We start from the raw sequence: 21253 nt of genomic DNA on the forward strand, positions 1-21253 counted from the left end.
AAATGGTGGCCGATTGGAAAAGGGGGAGATGCAGCGAGACCTGGGTGACATGGTACACCAGTCATTGAAGGTAGGCATGCAGGTGCAGCAGGCAGTAAAGAAAGCGAATGGTATGTTAGCTTTCATTGCAAAAGGATTTGAGTATAGGAGCAGGGAGGTTCTACTGCAGTTGTACAAGGTCTTGGTGAGACCACACCTGGAGTATTGCGTACAGTTTTGGTCTCCAAATCTGAGGAAGGACATTATTGCCATAGAGGGAGTGCAGAGACGGTTCACCATACTGATTCCTGGGATGTTAGGACTGTCTTATGAAGAAAGACTGGATAGACTTGGTTTATACTCTAGAATTTAGGAGATTGAGAGGGGATCTTATAGAAACTTACAAAATTCTTAAGGGGTTGGACAGGCTAGATGCAGGAAGATTGTTCCCGATGTTGGGGAAGTCCAGGACAAGGGGTCACAGCTTAAGGATAAGGGGGAAATCCTTTAAAACCGAGATGAGAAGAACTTTTTTCAAACAGAGAGTGGTGAATCTCTGGAACTCTCTGCCACAGAGGGTAGTTGAGGCCAGTTCATTGGCTATATTTAAGAGGGAGTTAGATGTGGCCCTTGTGGCTAAGGGGATCAGGGGGTATGGAGAGAAGGCAGGTACGGGATACTGAGTTGGATGATCAGCCATGATCATATTGAATGGCGGTGCAGGCTCGAAGGGCCGAATGGCCTACTCCTGCACCAAATTTCTATGTTTCTATGTCTATGATAGAAGGACACTATTGTCTAGACTTACCTTTCAAGCAAGTAAGCGTTAGTCTGCCGAATAATCGTCGCACGGTAGAGCAACGCACCCAGAATCTGAAACGCAAGTTTGGCAAGAATACAAAATTTCATGAGAAATATACATCTTTCCTAAAGGATATGATTGACAATGATTATGCCAAAATGGTACCAACAAACCAGCTAAATCAAAGTGACGGAGAGCTTTGGTATATTCCGCACCATGGGTGTATCATTCGAAGAAAGGGACCCTGAGGGTGGTCTTTGTCTGTGCAGCAGTCTTCAAAGGAACATCACTCAACTGTCTGAAGAAGGGTCTCGACCCAAAACGTCGCCTATTTCCTTGGCTCCATAGATGCTGCCTCACCGGCTGAGTTTCTCCAGCATTTTTGTCTTTATCTTCGATTTTCCAGCATCTGCAGTTCCTTCTTAAACTTTAATCACTCAACTGGTGATTACTTCATGGTCCAGAGCTTACAAACTCACTCATTGGAGTTCTTATCAAATTCAGACAAGAACCCGTTGCTTTGATGGCTGATATTAAAGCAATGTTTTGTCAAGTCGAAAGTATCAGAAAAGCATATTGACTATTTGCGATTCCTATAGTGGCCTGATGGTGATGCACAACAAGATCTTGTTGAATACTGGATGAAGGTACATCTCTTTGGAGCAGTGTCATCACCAAGTTGTGCGAACTTTGCATTAAGGAAGACCGCAGAGGACAATAAATCTCACTTTCCAGTAGAAGTGACAAATGCTGTAAGGATCAACTTTTATGTGGATGGTTGTTTAAAATCCATGTCTTCGATACAAGAAGCAATTCAAATGGTCAAACATCTGACTTCCCTCTGCAATAAGGGAGAATTCATGCTGTCCAAGTGATCAGCAACAGTCGTGTGGTATTGGAAACCATTTCACCAGATAACAGAGCAAAAATGACCAGGGAGTTGGATTTGGACATAGACAATTTGCCAATGGAAAAAACACTGGGATTGCATTGGTGTGTTGAAACAGATGTGTTCAATTTCAGAATCTCAATTCAATAACGACCATGTACAAAACGGGGCATCCTTTCAGTGATTGGTTATGTTTACAACCCTTTGGGATTTCTTGCACCATTTACACTGCCAGCCAGGTTAATTTTGCAGGATCTCAGAATAAACTTGGATGGGATGAGAGTATAATGCAAACTTCTTCTCGGCAATGGACAGAATGGTTAACAGATATTGATAAGATCTTGGAGTTCAAAGTGAATCGGTGTATGAAGCCTACAAACAGTGGTCAAATCAAACGTGCCAAGCTACATTACTTTTCAGATGCTCGTGAAAGTGATTACGGTACTGTTTCATATCTAAGACTGGAAAATGATATCAATGAAGTACATGTTGCATTCTTAATGGGAAAGGCCAGAGTGACACCATTGAAGCAAATGACAATTCCCAGAATGAAAATCATTGCCGCATTCTTAGCTGTTAAAGTGGACATAATGTTTCGAAAAGACCTGCAGCTTCAGCTGGAGAAATCTCTTCTGGACTGATATTACTACAGTGTTTGAATACTTTAATAATGAGAACTAACGTATCTTGACATTTGTAGCGTACAGAATATCTTATGTATGGAGAGCTACTAATGGTTCACAGTGGAAATATGTTAACACAAAGGAAAATCCTGTGGATGAATCTTCTAGAGGATTTATAGCAGACCGCTTCTTAAGCAATAAGAGATGGATTAATGAACTTATGGAGTTTCTCTGTAAGCCAGACGGAGAATGGCCAAAGCTTGAGCTAGGATTTGAAATCTCTGCTAATGATCCGGAAATTAAACAAAACATCATAGTGAACATTATTGCTGAAGATTCATCAAACACACAAATTACTTAATTACCCACTTTTCATAATGGAAGAAGTTGGTGACTGGGGTGGTTGATTCTACTGCATCACGAAGTCTTTGGGGTTTTGGGCAGAATACTGGTAATCATGCCTGATTTTAAGGGTTTGATGCGTACAGTACGATTTCAGACTAAGAATAATGTTTTAATAAGACCAATAACCAGAAGGCGAAGGTGAAGATGGAAGAATCGCTAAAGAAGTCTAAATGCTGATGTATAATGCATGTTATTTTTGTTTTTTGATATGTTAAGCTTTTATAGCTCATTTTTTAATGTCTATTAGTAATTGCCTCGTTATATACTCAGAGCAATTAGGGGCCGGTATGTAGTAGCCATTTAGCTTAATTTAGTATATTATAATTATATCCAGTTACCTTTAATTTTATCTGCCTGTAATTATGTGGGTGGGATTTATACGTAGTCTGGGGCGTATTTGTGGCGCACACTCCCAGACAGTTTTTAGTTTAGTTCGGTGAAGAGTAGGGGGAAGATATGGTTTTCGACCATGATCATGAGCATGATCACGACATGATCACGAGTATGATTGAAACGTATATATGCTGGAAGATGATGTATTTCTACAAGAAGAAGTTTTTAGGAGTGATTTTACAATTTTATACTACTACAATAAAGAAACTATTAATCAAGAGTCTGTTTTTGGAATATTCAACTTTTGACAGCTTGGAATGTCTCGTGGTGCTCGTGGAATGCGTAAGATTACATTCTGAACAATAGTCAGCATATTAGTGACTATCAAGGAGTAAAACCTTGAGACGCCGCAAAGACTGTCACTACAGTATCATTCGTACTACTATGTTTGGACCCTAAATTCTTCCTATCATGGTCTTGTCTGAATAAATGTTTTTAAAATGTTGTATTTCCACCTGGCTCTACAGGAAAACTAAACTATGCATAAATCCAAAAATCAAGGTCCATCCGTTTGTTGGTTTATTATTTATTTTTTTTGCTTACGGTTCCAGCATTTAATATCAATGTCTCCATTTTACTGTTCCTCTGTTAAATCGCATCAAGTATGCCTACTTTGAAGAAGTTCTCCTCTTTCCCACCATCATTCTGAAGAAGGGTCCTGATCTGAAACTTCATCTGTCGGCCTCTATCCACAGCTGCTGCCTGGCCTGCTGAGTTCCTGCAGCATTATTTTTTGCTGAAAACTATATCTGAGTTGAATACGATTGTTTGTGGAAAGGAATATTGGCAGTTAGTGTTGCTTCTACATTGCTCAGATGACAGATTTGATCCTGACCCTGTGTACTATCCCGTGGGGTTTGCCTATTCTTACTGTGACTGTGTGGGTTTAACCCGGGTTCGCTGGTTTCCTCCCACATCCCAAAGGTTTTCTAGCTTCTGCAAACTGCCCCTAATAGTTGTTGGATGTTGCGAGAATCGAGAGGAGTTGATGGGCATTTGTGAGAGAATAGGATTCCAGAGAGTAAGTGTGGAACCGTGATTAATGGGGATGTTCTGACAGCCACCATAGACCTGATGGACAGAATAGCCTCCTCTGTTATGATAAATTATTGTCCAGTTTACTGCACTACTAAAGTTGTAAGGTTTGCTCATGGAATTTAAGTCAATTTTTCTGAAATGTATTTTCGTTTATTTTTGCAGACCCAGGCAGTGATTATACTACCATTTTTTACTCAACTTCCAGAGGAAAATCTTAGGTTGCTTTCAAACGCCCTTGATCAGTTTGTAGCTGCCCATTTTCCAATGAAATCAGATGAATTTCCAAAGGGTACATTGAAGTATAACAACTACATCGACTGTGTCAAAAAAGTAAGTGCCGTTTTGGCAGGATAAATTTAGTACTTATCATTTCTTCTAAAATGAGAGTAATAAATATGTAATTGAATTGAGAGGAAGTAAATTATCACTTTCCCTGTTCTCAATTGGAACGATACTTTCAGTGCTTAGGAGAATCTGATAATTTGAGAAACAATTGCAATGCAGTGTTTATGGAAGAATCTACAAAACAGAAGTAATGGTTCATTTATTTGGCAACAATTATTAGTTTCAAGAATAATTCCAGTTGATATAGAATAGAATGTGATGCTGTGAATATATTTGCGTTTTTTATTGCTGGAATACTTGGCATTCAAAAGTAGGCTGCTTTTCTTTTTCCTATGTGCATTAATAAAATTACACGGCATCATTTCTTAGAGTAAATGGATTCTGAATCTATCGCAATGTTTTAATGAATGAATGAATGAATACTTTATTGTCATATGTGACAAGTCATAGTGAAATTCTTTGCTTGCATAACCAAGGTATGCAAATAGTCGCTGACAAAGTTACAGAGTATACACAGTATCCGCGCCAGGTCATCCTTTGTTCTGCGGGTCGGCGGCTCCGACCCGCAGAGGCTTCCGGCCTCACCACCTTTGCGACTTGCTGGGAGGTGTACGAATAATTTTTGTGCTGGTATGTTTTCTTTAAACGTAATGCTTTCTTTGGTTAGCCATGGTTTGTTCAACCCTTCCTTAAAGCGCTTTCTCACGGGGCGACTTGACGCAAGATGTAACCAGAGCGAAGTGGTCGTGGTCTAGCACGATATCACACGATATAACGGGGGGTAGATAAAGAGTTCGCAGGTACTCGGCATTTCTGTTATTTGTGCGAGTGACTTGTCCGTCTCCCGAGCTTTCCCGTTAAATCTTGAATGAACATTGTGGACTGTGAAGTGTTGTTCATCACGTGGCACAAACGATGTCACTTTTTTTTTCACACACTATAAATATCCTCCCTTGGTTGAATTGGCTCATTTGGAGACATGCCTAAGCTAAGTAGTTTCGAGTACAGGATGGTGGTTTTTTTCATTGACGCGCTGTATGCAGCAGCCCACTATGTGCATCGAGGACGCTTCCGTGAAGGCAGAAGGGTGAGATTAATTAAAAAGAGAATTAAGAGGGAGTCTCATTGGGTGAAGCCCATCTTTCAACGGACAGTGACACAGAGGGAATAACACTAGGTACATGGAGAAGTGGTGCGACCAAGTCGGAAATGGTCCCACTGCAGCGTTTCAAAGGTAACTTGGGCACATACAGTGTGAAAGAGCAAAGAGGCCATCTCTGCGCTTACTACAATTCACAATTGGGGAGTGTGCCGTGGCAGGACAGCTATATTGATGGGTAGCCGACCACAGGAACACTACTGCATGTTAGCAGAAATGCATAGCAAATAAGCTGACTTTCTAGTGTTGTCCTCTGAAAAGTGCTTCCTATAAGATGTTCATCCGCAAAGCCTGCCATTTAGCACATTGCATTGTCCCTTTTAATGCCTGAGTTTAGGCTTGTTGCGGAGGTTAATGAATATAATGTGTTTAAAATAATCTAGCGTGCCTCATTTGTTGATTTTCGTGTTTGCGAGGCCCTTTTATAGACAAATGTTTGGTGTGATGCACCTTCTCTCAATATGTGCAAGAAGTCGTCTTTTTATATTGTCAAATAGGAATAAAGACTTTGTCTCACATTTACCGTGCTGATTGGCTTATTTTATTTTCTACCGAGAGGTGAAACTTTCAAACGTTTAAATAGCTCAACAATTGATGGACCTGAACACTCAAAAATGAAAATAAATGAAAATTTGATTATTTCACCTCCCTTCAACTATTTTGTGTTTCAGCATGAGAGGGATTATAACATTAGAGACATTCATCTTGTAGTGATGTGTTAATGAAGAATTGCAGACATCAAGCTGATAGTAAAAAATATATTTATTTAACAATGAGGTAAACAAGCACTGACAATCAAACTGCTGAGGTAAAAGCTTTATCACACTTCAGGCTATCATAAAATGTGGAGCCACCAACAGAAACAAAGTTATGCCCAAGAGGAAAAGACACACATATTAACATACAGACATTTATAAAGGACTCTAGATGTCACACCAAATGTTGAGTGGCCAACAACTAAAATAAACTCAAACTCAAACGGTTAATTAAACACCACATAAATAATTCTCAACACCCGAGGGTTAACTGGTCTTGAAATGGTGTTTGTGCACGGCCCTCTCAGTAAACAAAAGGCAAAGGTGGATTTCTAGCAGGCTGCTGCTCTGTAAACATCAGTGGTGATGGTGAGTGGCTCTAGAAGGAAATTAAGAAGTACATGTGAAAATGTTCTCACGGACCATAAAATTGCGGGACCTTTCATTAAAGTCCCGTTTTAAAGATTAGAGTTATTTTCTTGAATCTCATTAACATAACTCATGAATAAGTTGTTGTCCATAAGCGGATGCAAATCTTTATTTTTTAAATTCAATTCCACAAAACACAATTGTTTACCTGTTCAGCACGGAATGGCGGATGTGCTCCCATTGCACACAGCAATCCATATGTCCTATCTATATACTTTCGAATCACAGAGTGATGTATTAGCCAATGCATAAAAAGAAGACAGATTATGAATTAAGTTTGGGAAGCGCACATATATTTGTTAATACCTGGTCATAGAAGTGAGGCGGGCGAGGCTGAGGAACCAGTGGACGCTGCGCCTCAGGTACACGTGCTTCCATTAACTGCACAGACAACACCAGACATTAAAACTATGTTGCTTTATGATGTGAGAAATAAAGAGTTTTAACAGAAACGCTGAATGAAGGGAAGAAGATTAAGAATAGATCTATACCTTTTTATTTCGCATATTTAGAACACCTTTTTTACTCACCTTCTGTCCCCTCTGTCCAGCTTCCGGATTTACCGTTCGCAGGAGTTCCCACGGTAACCACAAGAGTTATTACGGATATAGCACTGGCCACTACGTTAATGTTGCATATAATGTTGCAATGCTCAACCACAAGTGTACAAGTCACTCTTGGAGAAATTCAAGCTTGCTTGAATTTCAAGCTTGCTTGAATTTCAAGGAGAAATTCAAGCTTGCTTGAATTTTCTCCCGAGTCACCAAGTTACACGATTACCTGCCGTTAGCGCCACGGTGGTCCACGAATGCCGTACTGTTACCGCACGAGGTTCCCACGATGTTAAACTCTGGTTAACTCTTGCGTCAAGTCGCCCCGTGAGAAAGGCCTATTAGAATCTCCTCTCGTTACCAGAAAATATTTTTGCTGAGCATCATGAATTACCTCCTTAAATGTCTGCTGCTGATGAGCGTCTGTTCTGCTAATCTACTTTAGTCCACTTACAGCCATTCGATTATTTCATTGTAATTCCCTTTACGTACATTTTTTCAGTTGTTTCTAACGTAACTTCATCTTTTTCAAAATGAATACAGAATACAGTTATACTCTGATCACTTCTTTCTATGGGATCGTTTCATACCAAGGTTATTTATTAAACCTGTGTAAGAAGGAACTGCAGATGCTGGTTTACACTGACAAAAAGCTGGAGTAACTCAGCAGGCCAGGTAGCATCTCTGGAGAGAAGGAATGGGTGATGTTTCGGGTCGTGTCTCGCTGAGTTACTCCAGCCTTTTGTGTCTATTTATTAAACCTGCCTTGTTACGCATTTACCAGATCCAAAGTAGATTGAAACCTGTTTGCCTTTGTAATGCATTAGACCTTAGAACATGGTGCAGCACAAGAACAGACCTTTCTAACCAGGATGTCAGTCTAAACTAATCCCATCTGCATGCACATGATCTATTCCCCTCCATTCCCTATCTGAATGCCTCATTGCAATAGTATCCAGGCACCCACCACTCTATGTGTGTAAAAACTTGCCTCACACATCTCCTTTAAACCTTTCCCCTCTCACCTTAAAGCTGGACTCTAATATTTGTCATTTCCACCCTGGGAAAAAGACTCTCAGCTATTTATCCTATCGGTGCCTACAGCAATTTTATATACTTCTACCAGGTTGCCCTTAAGCCTTCAACGCTCCAGAGAAAACAATCTCAAATTGTCCAACCTCACATTATTGCTAGCACTCTCCAATCCAGGCAACATCCTGGCGAAACCCTTTTTCATCCTTTCCAAAGCCTCCTGTATGCGGCAACTAGAACTGCACACAATACTCCAAATGTGACCTAAGCAATGTATTATACAGCTGCACCTTGACTTGCCAACTTTTATAGTCAATTCCCCGATGATGAAGGTAACTCAGCCATACATGTTCTTTATCCCCTGTTTTCTTGCATGCTATTTTCAGGAATCTATAGACTTGCACCCTAAAATCCCTTTCTACATCAATGCTCCTCAGGATCCTGCCATGTGCTGTATAATCTCCTTGTACATTTGACCTCCCGAAGTGTAGCACCTCACATTTGTCCAGGTTAAATTTCAATCTACAATTTCTTCGCCCACATTTCCGAATAATCTATATCCTATCCATCAGCCAATCTATCAAATCACTGGGAACCCCATGTGCCTTAATCTTCTGGATCAGCCTACCATGAGGGACATTATTTTATGCTTTACTGTAGTCCATCTATATAACATCTACCGTACCCTACCCTCTTCAATCATCTCCTCAAAAAACACAATCAAGCTGACTGGCTGCATAACAACATGTTTTATTTTACATCTTTACCAGTTGTGTTAATTGCAATGTATTTGCTATCAAATGTTGTATTGAAGTTGCTATGTTTATTATTTTGTTCCAGTTGATGTTTTATCTTTTATATTTCAGCTTCTGGATGCTTTGGAGTTATCTCAGAGTCCATTATTGTTCAAACTCCTGACTGCGGTTCTGTGTCGTGACAGCAGACATGTTATGGAGGAAACATTTCAGACCTGCTTTCAAAATGTGGCAAAACGGTATACACCATATTCAATATAGATCATTGAAAACAGTGTGTGTGTTAAAAAAAAATGATATTTGTGTTTTTTGTTCCATTCAGGTTGTGACTGCAAAAAATGTTGATGCCTCTTTGCTTTTAGTTTATAGCTACAGCTTCCATATTAAATTTGTTACATCAGAGAGGGTTTAGAAATGTGACTAAATATATTTGTGCTTACCCTGCAGCTTCATTTCAATCAGAAAGTGCAAAATAATGGAAATAATCTTTGATGGAAAGTAAGGAGTGCAGGAATTAGATTTTAAAAAAATGAACAGGCAACTTGTCGTCAGTTTTATCACCCTGCATAGGTGTATTCTGCTGTACAGCTGTAGCCAAGAGGGTAAAAGAGTATTTGATTCTTAGCGAAGAAATACAAAAAGTGCTGGAGTAACTCACCGGGTCAGGCAGCACCTCTGGAGAACATGGAAAGGGGACTTTTCAGGACAAGATCTTCAGACCTGATCTGATTCTTAGTGCTGCATTTGTTGAACGGATGGACTAGGGTTATGTAACATTAAAACAAAAAATTCTGGAATAATACTGCAGGTCAGGCAATGCTCGTGATAAGAGGAACAAAGTTAATCTTTTAGATCAATGGCCTATCATCAGAATGGCATATTCACCATTGTACTTTACATGCATCCACTTTTGAGTCCTTTTTTATGTGTCTGTCAAAAGAAAAGTATGGTCATATAGGACATTGTTCTCAAGCCAATTGCAGTGTTTTTCATAATTTAGGCAGAGGCAGTGGATGAAGTGTGAGAAAGCTGAGCATTCTGTGCCGAAGTATGTTGCTTGTAGGATCCAGACTCATTCCTTTGACCCCCCCCCCCCCCCCTCCCCCAACCTCCTCGTCACTCTGATCCATCCGCCTACATCTCAACCCGTATTGATGAACAGCCGCACATAATGATAGTGGTTCAGGGGTACATCTGATGAATCTCCTGGATTCTGCTCCTTGCTTAATTTGAATATCTCAATTTTTCAACCTAGTAAATTTGTGCTTTTCTGGTAAAACACAAAATTCTATTTTCCCTTAGGGGAGAAAGCACCCTCCAGTCTTCGATAAATGTGTTTTTGTACACCAACCAAGGATAGTCTTTCCTTCCATATTTGCCAAGTCTCCATAAACTGGGTGACTGCGGTGATGAGATTCTGAGCCCACCATGGGTCGACTATTCAAAATATTGATGTTTAATAGTTTTAAGGTTTCCTATTAGAGTGGCATCCTACTGAATAATTTGAATACATTTTATTAATCTATTGTTGCTTTGTTTGATTGAATCTTTGGAGAATTTTAATTTGCACTGATAAGTCTTTCATTTATCTGCCTCAGAGGTACTTGTGCAAAGCAGGTTGCCCTGCTAGAAGCTGCATATGAGATGTTTGGAAATGAAGAAATGCTTCCCAATCCAACAAGGCATTTTGTTGTGGATCGTTCTCTTCTTACCCTTATTTCTCACTGCAGTTTGGATGCTTTAAGGGAGTTTTTCTGCAAAATTGTGAAGGTTGCCATGGGAATTGCACAATCTAGATTCATAAAGGTATTGCTTACTGCTTACTTTTATCACACAGCTTTTATGAAAGACATGAATTTATCAAGCATAGTTTTTTTTCAGTATGCTGTAAATTTTTGCCTGTGGTGTAGATGTCTAATATTTTCTCATAAAATTCAACTTTGAGGACAAAATAATGATGTTTTTGTTTTATTGTTTTCCAACTGACTTGAATTTTTAATAATTATTGTTTCTTGTAGATGAATGAGTCCTCTTTTGACAACCAGTTGACAAAGAAAATTGGTTGTTACAAGCTGTTTGAAATCATGTATGCACGCTTGCCAAAGATTGATGTCTATTCAGAGGACTCAAAAATAATCCAAGCATTCCATTCGTTAGACACCATGGAAGGCAAGAAGCTTACAAAGCTTTTACTAAAGTAAGTTTTTTGTCATCCCTAAAGCAGATACCAAGTGTTTGAAAGCTCTTGAAGTTCCCTTTGTTCGTATGTATTGTTTAAAGATAATGACACAGGACAGATATCATCCACAAGCTATGGATGCAAGGAACGTAGATGCTGATTTACAAAAAAAGACACAAAGTACTTGAGTAACTAAGCGAATCAGGCAGCATCACTGGAAGACATGAATAGGTGATGTTCAAGGTGACCCGAAACATCATCTATCCATGTTCTCCATAGATGCAGCCTGACCCGCTGAGTTACTCCTGCAGTCTTTTTTTCATCCACAAGGTGGATTTTTAATCTACACGAGACACATATCCTAATCGCATTCTAATCTCTCCCCGTGCTTACGTTCTTTGTTAGCTAACGTAATTTTAATAGAACACAAGTGAATTTTTGTAGAAAATTGTTAATTCTTTTGTCGAGACGTTAGGGTGTGCAAAATTCTTTATTTTGGAACGGAAATAAAGAAGGCACCCGAGTCGAAAAAGACAGCCAAATTTTAACGATGTGTGTTCTATTCGGGTGGCACTAGAATGAACGGTTACAAAAAAAACGCGAATAAACTCCCGCGCTCATGTGACCGCGCCAGCCAATCGCGAGGGTTCGATCTTAACAGGGCCACCACAAGATGTCGCTATAGGATCCCCCCCCCCCCCAGAACCCAAGGTACGGAACCGAGCGGGAGGCCGGACACGGCGACCGGAACGCGCGGTAACAACAGACGGGACAGGCGTTACGGGGGGGGGGGGTCTGGCAGACCAAAGCCATGGGACTGTAACAGTGTAGGAGTAACAGAAATAACCGGTGCGGGGGGGGAACAGGCACAACAGGAGCCACTGGATCGGCTAGCAGACGGCCCCTACGCCGAGGCTGTGCCACCACCACCGGGCTATCGACATCATGGTGAGCCAGGCGACGGAGACGATCTCCCGGCCCTCAACGTCCAAGACGAAAGTCGCGATGCCACGGCGCAACACCCGGAACGGACCTACAGTGGGGACTGGTGCGAATCCCTGTGGACAAAATCAAATCAGCAGTTCTTAAGGACCGGCAACATGTGGACCGGGGCTGTCCCATGCCGTGAGGTAGGCACAGGAGCCAGGCTGCCCACTCGCTCCCAGAGACTCGCCAACACCGCCGGGGCAGATTCCAGCTGTCCTCGAACCGCAGGGATGAAATCCCCAGGCACCCGCGCCATACACCAACTCGGCGGACGACGCATCCAAGTCTGCTTTGTGGGCCGTGCGGATACTTAATAGCACCCAAGGCAGCTAGACGACCCAGTCCGGACCCAGGAGCCGTGCCTTCGGTGCCGCTTTGAGGTGGTGGTGGAACCGCTCCACGAGCCCGTTTGCCTGGGGGTGATAGGCGGTGTGTGGTGCAATTGTGCCCCGTATAATTTTTCCAGTGAAGCCCACAACGAGGACGCGAACTGTGCCCCCTGGGTCGGTAGAAATGTCTGCCAGAACCCCAAACCTAGCTATCCAATTGGCCGCAAGGGTCCGGGAACAAAATGCAGGCGGAGGTGTCCGAGAGCGGAATAGCCTCAGGCCACCTCGTGAGCTGATCCACCACCACGAGGAGATGCGTGGCATTGCGGGACGGCGGCAACAGGCCCACCAAATCCACATGGATGTGTTAGAAACGGCCCGAGGGAACTGCTAAGTCTTGCACCGAGGGCTGCACATGCCGTTGCACCTTGGATGTCTGGCAGGGGATGCAGGCTATAGCCCAGGCCGTGACATGTTTGCGGAGGCCTTGCTGCCGGACAAAATTGTCCACCACCAGCGCGAAAGTCGCCCGGATTGAAGGGTGGGCCAGGCCGTGGATGGTGTAAAAAAATCTGACGGCGCCAACCCACAGGAACGACGGGACGAGGTCGCCTGGTGGAAATGTCGCACAGCACCAATGCTCCCAAGGGCCCAAACGGAACGTCGGCCAACCGCAACCAGAAGCAGCTGTCCTGTAATCCGCCATCCCGTCGTCCGTTGCTGTGCTGCAGCCAACTCTCCGTAATCCACACCGTGGTCCAAGGCCGCCACAGCTGGGAGGGCATGGCGGGACAAGGTGTCAGCGACCGTGTTGCATTTCCTGGCCACGTGCTGCATATCAGTCGTAAATTCGGACATGAATGCCATGTGTCGTTGCTGCCGAGCGGACCATGGGTCGGACACCTTGGCCAAGGCGAACGTCAAGGGCTTGTGGTCGGTGAAGGCCGTGAACGGCCTGCATTCCAGGAAGCATCTGAAGTGCCGAATGGCCAGGTACAGTGCGAGGAGCTCTCGGTCAAAAGCACTGTAGTTGTGCTCGGGGGGCCTCAGCTGATGGTTGAAAAAGGTTAGCGGCCGTCAATGAGCTGTTCCAACACCCCACCCACAGCCGTATCTTGCTTCGCGTGCCAGTAGTGTGGTTGCAGCTCAGTGACGGCAGCGGTGGGCTGAGTGTCTCTGCGGGGCAGCTGGCGTACGGGCACGGATACCCGGTTTATGGACCCGCCATCCTCTTGCTTCACAAGCCAAAATTCGTTGGCCCGCTCGGCTAGCTGCATAGGGTCGGTGAAGTCGGACCCGGCGAGCATCAAGCGGATGTCATCAGGCATTTGTTCGAGAAATGCCTGCTCGAAAAGGAGGCATGGTCGAAGGCCGTCCATCAAGGCGAGCATCTCGCTCATTAAGGTGGGCGGTTTGCGGTCGCCTAGACCGTCCATGTGGAGGAGGCGAGTGGCGCGACCTCGGCGGCTGAGCCCGAAGGTACGGAGCAGAAGGGCCTTGAGGCTGTCCTACTTCACGATCACCGGTGGGTCCTGTAAGTATGGGAGTAACCGCGAGGCCGTCTACTGTTTGAGAGCCCCTACCACGAGGAAATACTTGGTGTCGTCAACCACGATATTCCTCAGGTGGAACTGTGCCTCTATGTGGGCTAACCACACCCGAGGCTGCTCTGCCCATAACACGGGCAGCTTCAGGCCCACAGCGTTTTGCTGGGTGTCGGGGATGGCGGCGGCTTGCATGTTGAATGTCCGAAATTCAGTCTGACTCTCGGGATCACCAATTTAGCGAGTCGACACGTTAGGGTGTGCAAAATTCTTTATTTTGGAACGGAAATAAAGAAGGCACCCGAGTCGAAAAAGACAGCCAAATTTTAACGATGCGTGTTCTACTCGCGTGGCGCTAGAATGAATGGTTACAGAATGAATAGAATGGCGTTAGAATGAATGGTCATGTGACCGCGCCAGCCAGGGGTGGATTAACCATTAAGCAGACTAAGCACGTGCTTAGGGCACCAGGGCCAAAGGGGGCACTACAAAGTTGGGAAAAGGGTGAAAAGAAAAAAAAACGAATGAAGATTTGTAAAAAATTCCGTATCTCCACTTTTTATGTAATTGTTGAAAAGTTAGAAACGGAAATGAGGAGGAGACGAAAGGTGTACACTGAAATAGCAGACAGATTCTCTTGTCTGACAGATGTTCCTAATGCCACCCAACAAGGTGCTAATTCCCAATTATCAGAAAGTGAAAGGTACTCAAAGACTTGTCAGACACTCATTGATGTTTATCCAGATGACATGAACAACACTTTGTCTACAGAGCTTCAGCAGTTCCATTCATACGTTCTTCAGTTTAAAACAACCAAGAAAACATCTTTCACTCACATGGAACTTTACAACACAATTACAGAAGACAAACTAGAGAGTGCCTTTCCAAATGTTGAAATTGCCTTAAGAATATTTTTAACATTAATGGTCACCAACTGCACAACTGTCTTTCTCACAACTGAAACGTGTAAAAAACCCAAATAGATCAGTTATGCTTCAAGAAAGACTCGACTCACTGTGTATATTAATAATTCAAGCAGACATTCTGAGAAGTATTAATTTCGAGGATGTTATCAGTGATTTTGCGAAAATGAAATGTAGAAAAATGCCTTTCAGGTCATGAATATTGTAACTTTGATACATTTAACTTGTGAAATATTAAAATAGATGTTGTATTGCATTTTTGTAGAACTTTATGTAGCCCAAGTTTGGCTTAGTTTGTACAGTATATTGTGTTATCATATGAATACATTTTTGTACTGCTGCAACCTGCATTGTATATCTGGTCAGACATGTCAACAACTAAAATGGACTGGATCAGTGTGGAAAGGAGGGGGGCACCAAGATTGGTCAGTGCTTAGGGCACCAGTGAGCCTTAATCCGCCCCTGGCGCCACCACAAAGTGTCGCTACATTCTAATCATTGTCTGTGAAAGAAAGGCAAACCCGAGGTTGAGTTCTAATTGCAAGGCACCACTTCTCTTATCTCTTTTCATGACTAAATCCCACATAGAGTTATAGAGCCCAACTTGTCCACATCAGCCAATATGTCCCAGCTACACAAGCTCCACCTGCCTGCGTTTGGTCCATATCCCTCCAAACATGTCCTATCCATGGCCCATACCGGCCAACATGTCCCAGCTACACAAGCCCCACCTGCCTGCGTTTGGTCCATATCCCTCCAAACATGTCCTATCCATGTACCTGTTTAACTGTTTCTTAAACGTTGGTATAGTCCCAGCCTCAACTACTTCCTCTGGCAGCTTGTTCCATACACCCACCACCCTTTGTGTGAAAAGGTTACCCCTCAGATTCCTATTACATCTTTTCCCTTTCACCTTGAACCTATGTCCTCTGTTCCTCGATTCCCCTACTCAGGGCAAGAGATTCTGTGCATCTACCCGATCTATTCCTCTCATGATCTCATACACCTCTATAAGATCACCCCTAATCCTCCTACTCTCCAAGGAATAGAGACCCAGCCTACTCAACCTCTCCCTATAGCTCAGAACCTCTAGTCCTGGCAACATCCTCGTAAATCTTCTCTGAACCCTTTCAAGCATGACAATCTTTCCTATAAGATGGTGCCCAAAACTGAACACAATACTCTAAATGCGATCTCACCAACGACTTATACAAATGCAACATAACCTCCCAACTTCTATACTCAGTACTGAATGATGAAGGCCAATTTGCTAAAAGTCTTTTTGACCACATTATCTACCTGCGACTCGACCTTCAAGGAACCATGCACCTGCACTCGTAGATCCCTCTGCTCTACAGCACTCCCCAGAGGCCCACCATTCACTGTGTAGGTCCTGTCCTTGTTAGACGTCCCAAAATGCAAAACGTCTGAGAAGCTTAGCTTTTTTCATTGCTTTGAGAGTTGTCCACTCTCCTAACACAGATCTATCTGTATAGATCTTCAAGCAGGTGACGGATGTGGAAGTGTTAAATTATGACGGTATACAGCTCAAGGCGTAGCAATGTTTTCTACTGGCCAATGGTCAAAATAGGCCTAGATAGATAGACAGACCTACCAACCTATCTATCTACCAACCTACCTCAGATATAGTTTAGTTTAGAGATACAGCGTGGAAACAGGCCCTTCGGCCCACCGAATCCGCACTGACCAGCGATCCCTGCACACTAAAACTATCCTACACAGACTAAGGACAATTTAAACTTCTACCAGGCCAATTTACCTACATAACTCTACGTGTTTTAAGTGTGGGAGGAAACCGAAGATCTTGAAGAAAGCCCATGCGTTCAGGGGGATAACATACAAGACAGCACCTGTAGCCGGGATCGAACCCTGGTTTCTGGCGCTGCAACATCTCTACCGCTGCACACCATGCTGCCCTCATTTGCTTATTTATTTTTCTGCGGATAGAATAAATAAAGTAGCCAAGGTTGAACCATGATCTTAATGTTTGGAAGGCAGACTTTGTAGGTCACTCGCCACATTCCCGTTCTTTCTTCGGCTCTCAGACAATACATTAAAAAAAGTTCAACAGTTGACTGTTTATACTATAGTTGCCAGTGAGGATTGTGAATGCCTCCAATATTTGCACATCAACTAAAAAAAAATATTTATTGAGTGAATAATCAATATATGTCAGTATTATTAAGACATAAGTAATATTTATATCATATGAAAATTTTCATCATATTATGACACTTAGACGTAAAAACACTTCTTGCTTGGAATTGCATATCGATAACTATTTTGCAAGAATCGTGTGCTCTTCATGTACAAATGACAGGAATATCTTTCCTTCTGTCTCAAGGTCCTGCCATGATGCAGTTACGGAAAACATGGCTGGAGAATCTCAGCTCTTGGAAAAGAGGAGACAGTACCATTGTGCAGCTTATAACTGCATTATTTCAATCCTTTGCTGCATTTTTACAGAGGCTAAATTTTATCAAGGATTTCTTTTCATTGAAAAACCAGAGAAGGTAAGATGCTAAATCTAAAGTTCTTCATGCATTTAAGACAGTACATCATTGTGTTCCTTTTCTGATGCTAGTTGTGTTAATGCATTTGTTAACTCAAAATGATCTCCATTTTCCTTAGTAGTGCTTGGTGTCATTTTTAATGAGAATTATTAATCTCCACGTTAGGGAAACTGAAAGACATGCATTTCTTAGTTACTTCCAACAAGGTCAATGCATTATTGTTGGGGAGTTGGTAGAATCTAAAAATTGTACGCTGCTGTTATTTATTGACCGCTTGAAGGGTATTTCCATATATGAAATGGTGAATTTCATATATGAAATGGTGAATTTCATATATGAAATGGTGAAATGAAATTTTCATATATGAAATGGTGCTTTCAGGCAGTACAATGCACATGTTTGTAACCTTTATTAATAGTCATAGTGTCATACAGCATGGAAGTAGGCCCTTCGTCCCAGCTTTCCTCTGTATAGCCCTAAAACAGGCCCTTGAGCCACACTAATTCTATTTGCCTTTTAGGTCTGTGTCCTGCTATTTCTTTCATATCCAAAAATATGGCTAAATGTATTTTTCTAAATTGTAATTATTTCTGCCTCTGCCATCCTCTCTGTCGGCTCGTTCTATAGAACCGCCAGCCTTTGCGTGAAGATCACTTTGAAATTTCTCCCCGCTCAATTTAAATCTATGTCCTCTAGTTCTTGTTTCCCTTACCCAGGGAAATAGACTCTGATATCCACCTTATCTAGTGTTTTTTTGTGTGCTGGTATGCACCGGTATACGTATGGTATACCAGCACTGGTAAAAATTTGATTAGATTTAAATGAGATTTTCAAATATTAAGAATTTTTAATATTACAAAAAGTACTAATCATTAAAGTATAACATTTATTAATTAAATTAGGCACTCGAGTCCGTAAATAACTTAAACAGCTTATAGGTTGACACCAATATCTATATCAGCAAAGGCAAGGAATTTTATGAATACTGGCAACTTTTTTGTCAATAAAAACCACTGACTGGATATCTGCCCCTCGTCATCTGGTAACCTCTCTAAAGTTACCTCTCTTCCCCCATGTTATAGCGAGTGTAAACCCATCTTATCCAATCTTTCCTTGTAGCTTAAGCCTTCCATTCCAGGCAACATCCTATCGAGTCTCTTCTGCATTCTTCCTAATGCTACCACATTGTTCCTGTAATGTGGTAATCAGAACTGTACTTCAAGTGCGGCCTAACCAATGTTTTGTGCAGCTGCAACATGAAATCCCAACTCTTTAATTCAATGCCTCAGTCTACGAAGGCAAGAATGGAAAATTGTTCGCTGTTTTCAGCGAACAATGCACTTGTACCCCAAGGTTTCTCTGTGCATCAACATTCCTGACATTTACTGTATATGTCCTGCTAGTATTTAACATTTAAAAATGAAATACCTTACACAGATGTGGATTAAATTCTACAATCCAATGCATAATTTGTACAATTATATTTAGAAACATTTACAGGTTTTGTGTTGACTTGGGTAGGGAGTTCCCGTAACAAGCGCGTTCGCCGACAATCAAGTTCGCTGACGACACCACTGTTGTGGGGCGTATCACTGATGGGGATGAGTCAGAGTATAGAAGTGAGATCGACCGATTGACCAAATGGTGCCACCTTGCTCTCAACACCAGCAAAACCAAGGAACTGATTGTGGATTTTGGAATGGATTGTATGGGGACCCACAGTCCCGTTTATATCAACGGGTCGATGGTGGAAAGGGTCAAGAACTTCAAATTCCTGGGCATGCATATTTCCGAAGATCTCTCCTGGTCCCAGAATACTCATGCAATTATAAAGAAAGCACATCAGCGCCTCTACTTCCTGAGTGGATTACGGAGAGTCGGTATGTCAAGGAGGACTCTCTCGAACTTCTACAGGTGCACAGTAGAGAGCATGCTGACTGGTTGCATCATGGCTTGGTTCGGCAACTTGAGCGTCCAGGAACGGAAAAGGCTGCAAAAAGTTGTAAACACTGCCCAGTCCATCATCGGCTCTGACCTCCCTGGTACCCTGACGTGGCTCCGATGGACGAAAAACCAAAGCAAAGAAGTCGAAGCCGAAGAACCGAATGGAAACGAAGCCGAAACGCAAAAAAATCGAACGAATACGAAGACGAAATGCCAACTAATCAAAAGGATGGGACACAAATGCAAACTAACCGAAAGGGCGGGATGCCTAAAAGCCAACTAACCGAAAAGCTGCGTCACCTAAAAGCAATCTCACCGATTGGCCGCTCTGTCGAAATGCCACCTACCCGTACAAGCCAACGAACCGACTGCCACTCAACAGAAAAGTCCAATAACGGACATGACGTTGCCGGGGGGCGGGACTTGTCAGCGATTGGTCCAGACCCTCGCATCCATCACATTACTGTGGAGGGATGAACATTGTCCCACACCTCCGCTCCACCCAACCCACAGCCCGCGGAGGGTGGCCGTGGGAGAGTGGGGGCTGTCCCGAGGGATGCACACCTTCGGCCGCTTACAACTTGGTGCTTGGGTTCAGATTGCCCAGTCACCTATGGCTTGTGTGGAAAAATGACCCCCATGCTCCCGTCTCCCCTTCTCTCTCCCCTCTTCTCTCCCTCCCCCTCCCTCTCTCTCTCTCTCTCCCCTTCTCGCTCTCTCCTCCATTTCTCTCTTTCTCTCCCCTCTTCTCTCTCTCCCCCTCTCTCTCCCTTCTCTCTCTCTCCCTCTCTCCCTCCCCACCCTCTCTCTCTACCTATTTCTCTCTCTCTCTCCCCCTCTCTGCCTTCTCTCTCTCTCTCTCCCCCCTTCGCCCCCCTCCCCCCCCCCCCCCCCCCCACTTATGTAGAGCGGCTATGGAAGTTGAGAAAACTGGCAGCGGTCCGTGTGAAAATACAGCTTGTTTTTTTTCTCTCCGCTGCCATCAGGTAGAAGGTACAGGAGCCTGAAATCTGCAACATCCAGGTTCAGGAACAGCTTCTTCCCCACAGCCAGCAGACTATTAAACACAACTTCAAACAAACTCTGGACTATAACAGCCTATTGCACTTTATCTGTTTATTTATGTGTGTGTGTATATATATATATATATATATATATATATATATATATTCTATGGTATATGGACACACTGATCTGTCCTGTATTTATGCCTACAATTTTCTGTTGTGCTGCAGCAAGCAAGAATTTCATTGTCCTATCTGGGACACATGAAAATAAACTCTCTTGACTCTTCATCTACTGTTCATTTCCTCCGTGATAATAAGATAGAGTTTTGACTAGAGAAAGACTGGAAGGTTGTGATGTGAATATTCCTGTGGTGATCTCGGATATGATGTGCTTACATTAGTGGCTTGTTAGTGTCTCATGTTTCTACTAAAGACATTTGTGAATCAGACAGGATTTTGCAACATTCCAGTTTTACATGGTCTATATTATTGAACCCAACTGTTAATTCCAGATTTATGTGAAAAACTCCACGGCTGCTGTGGAGGGGTTCAAATGTCAAACACTGTGGATTACTAACACAGTAATCAGATCCATACAATTCTTGCCTCCATGTTGCTAGTTTGGAAATCAGCTCAAAATTATTTAGAGGT

At 42.8% G+C, this 21253-nt stretch overlaps 1 protein-coding gene across 1 annotated transcript in view; it reads left to right on the forward strand.

The window, feature by feature from the left end:
- The window catches only part of prkdc (protein kinase, DNA-activated, catalytic subunit), a 249275-nt gene that overhangs the window by 114073 nt on the left and 113949 nt on the right, over positions 1–21253 (forward strand). Inside the window, exons 39-43 of the mRNA XM_055634106.1 lie at positions 4292–4459; positions 9267–9394; positions 10754–10961; positions 11174–11352; positions 17483–17651. Coding sequence (XP_055490081.1) covers positions 4292–4459; positions 9267–9394; positions 10754–10961; positions 11174–11352; positions 17483–17651 — 852 coding nt within the window. The remainder of the gene's footprint in view (positions 1–4291; positions 4460–9266; positions 9395–10753; positions 10962–11173; positions 11353–17482; positions 17652–21253) is intronic.

Source organism: Leucoraja erinacea, chromosome 4 (assembly GCF_028641065.1).
Source record: "Leucoraja erinacea ecotype New England chromosome 4, Leri_hhj_1, whole genome shotgun sequence".
NCBI lineage: Eukaryota > Metazoa > Chordata > Chondrichthyes > Rajiformes > Rajidae > Leucoraja > Leucoraja erinaceus.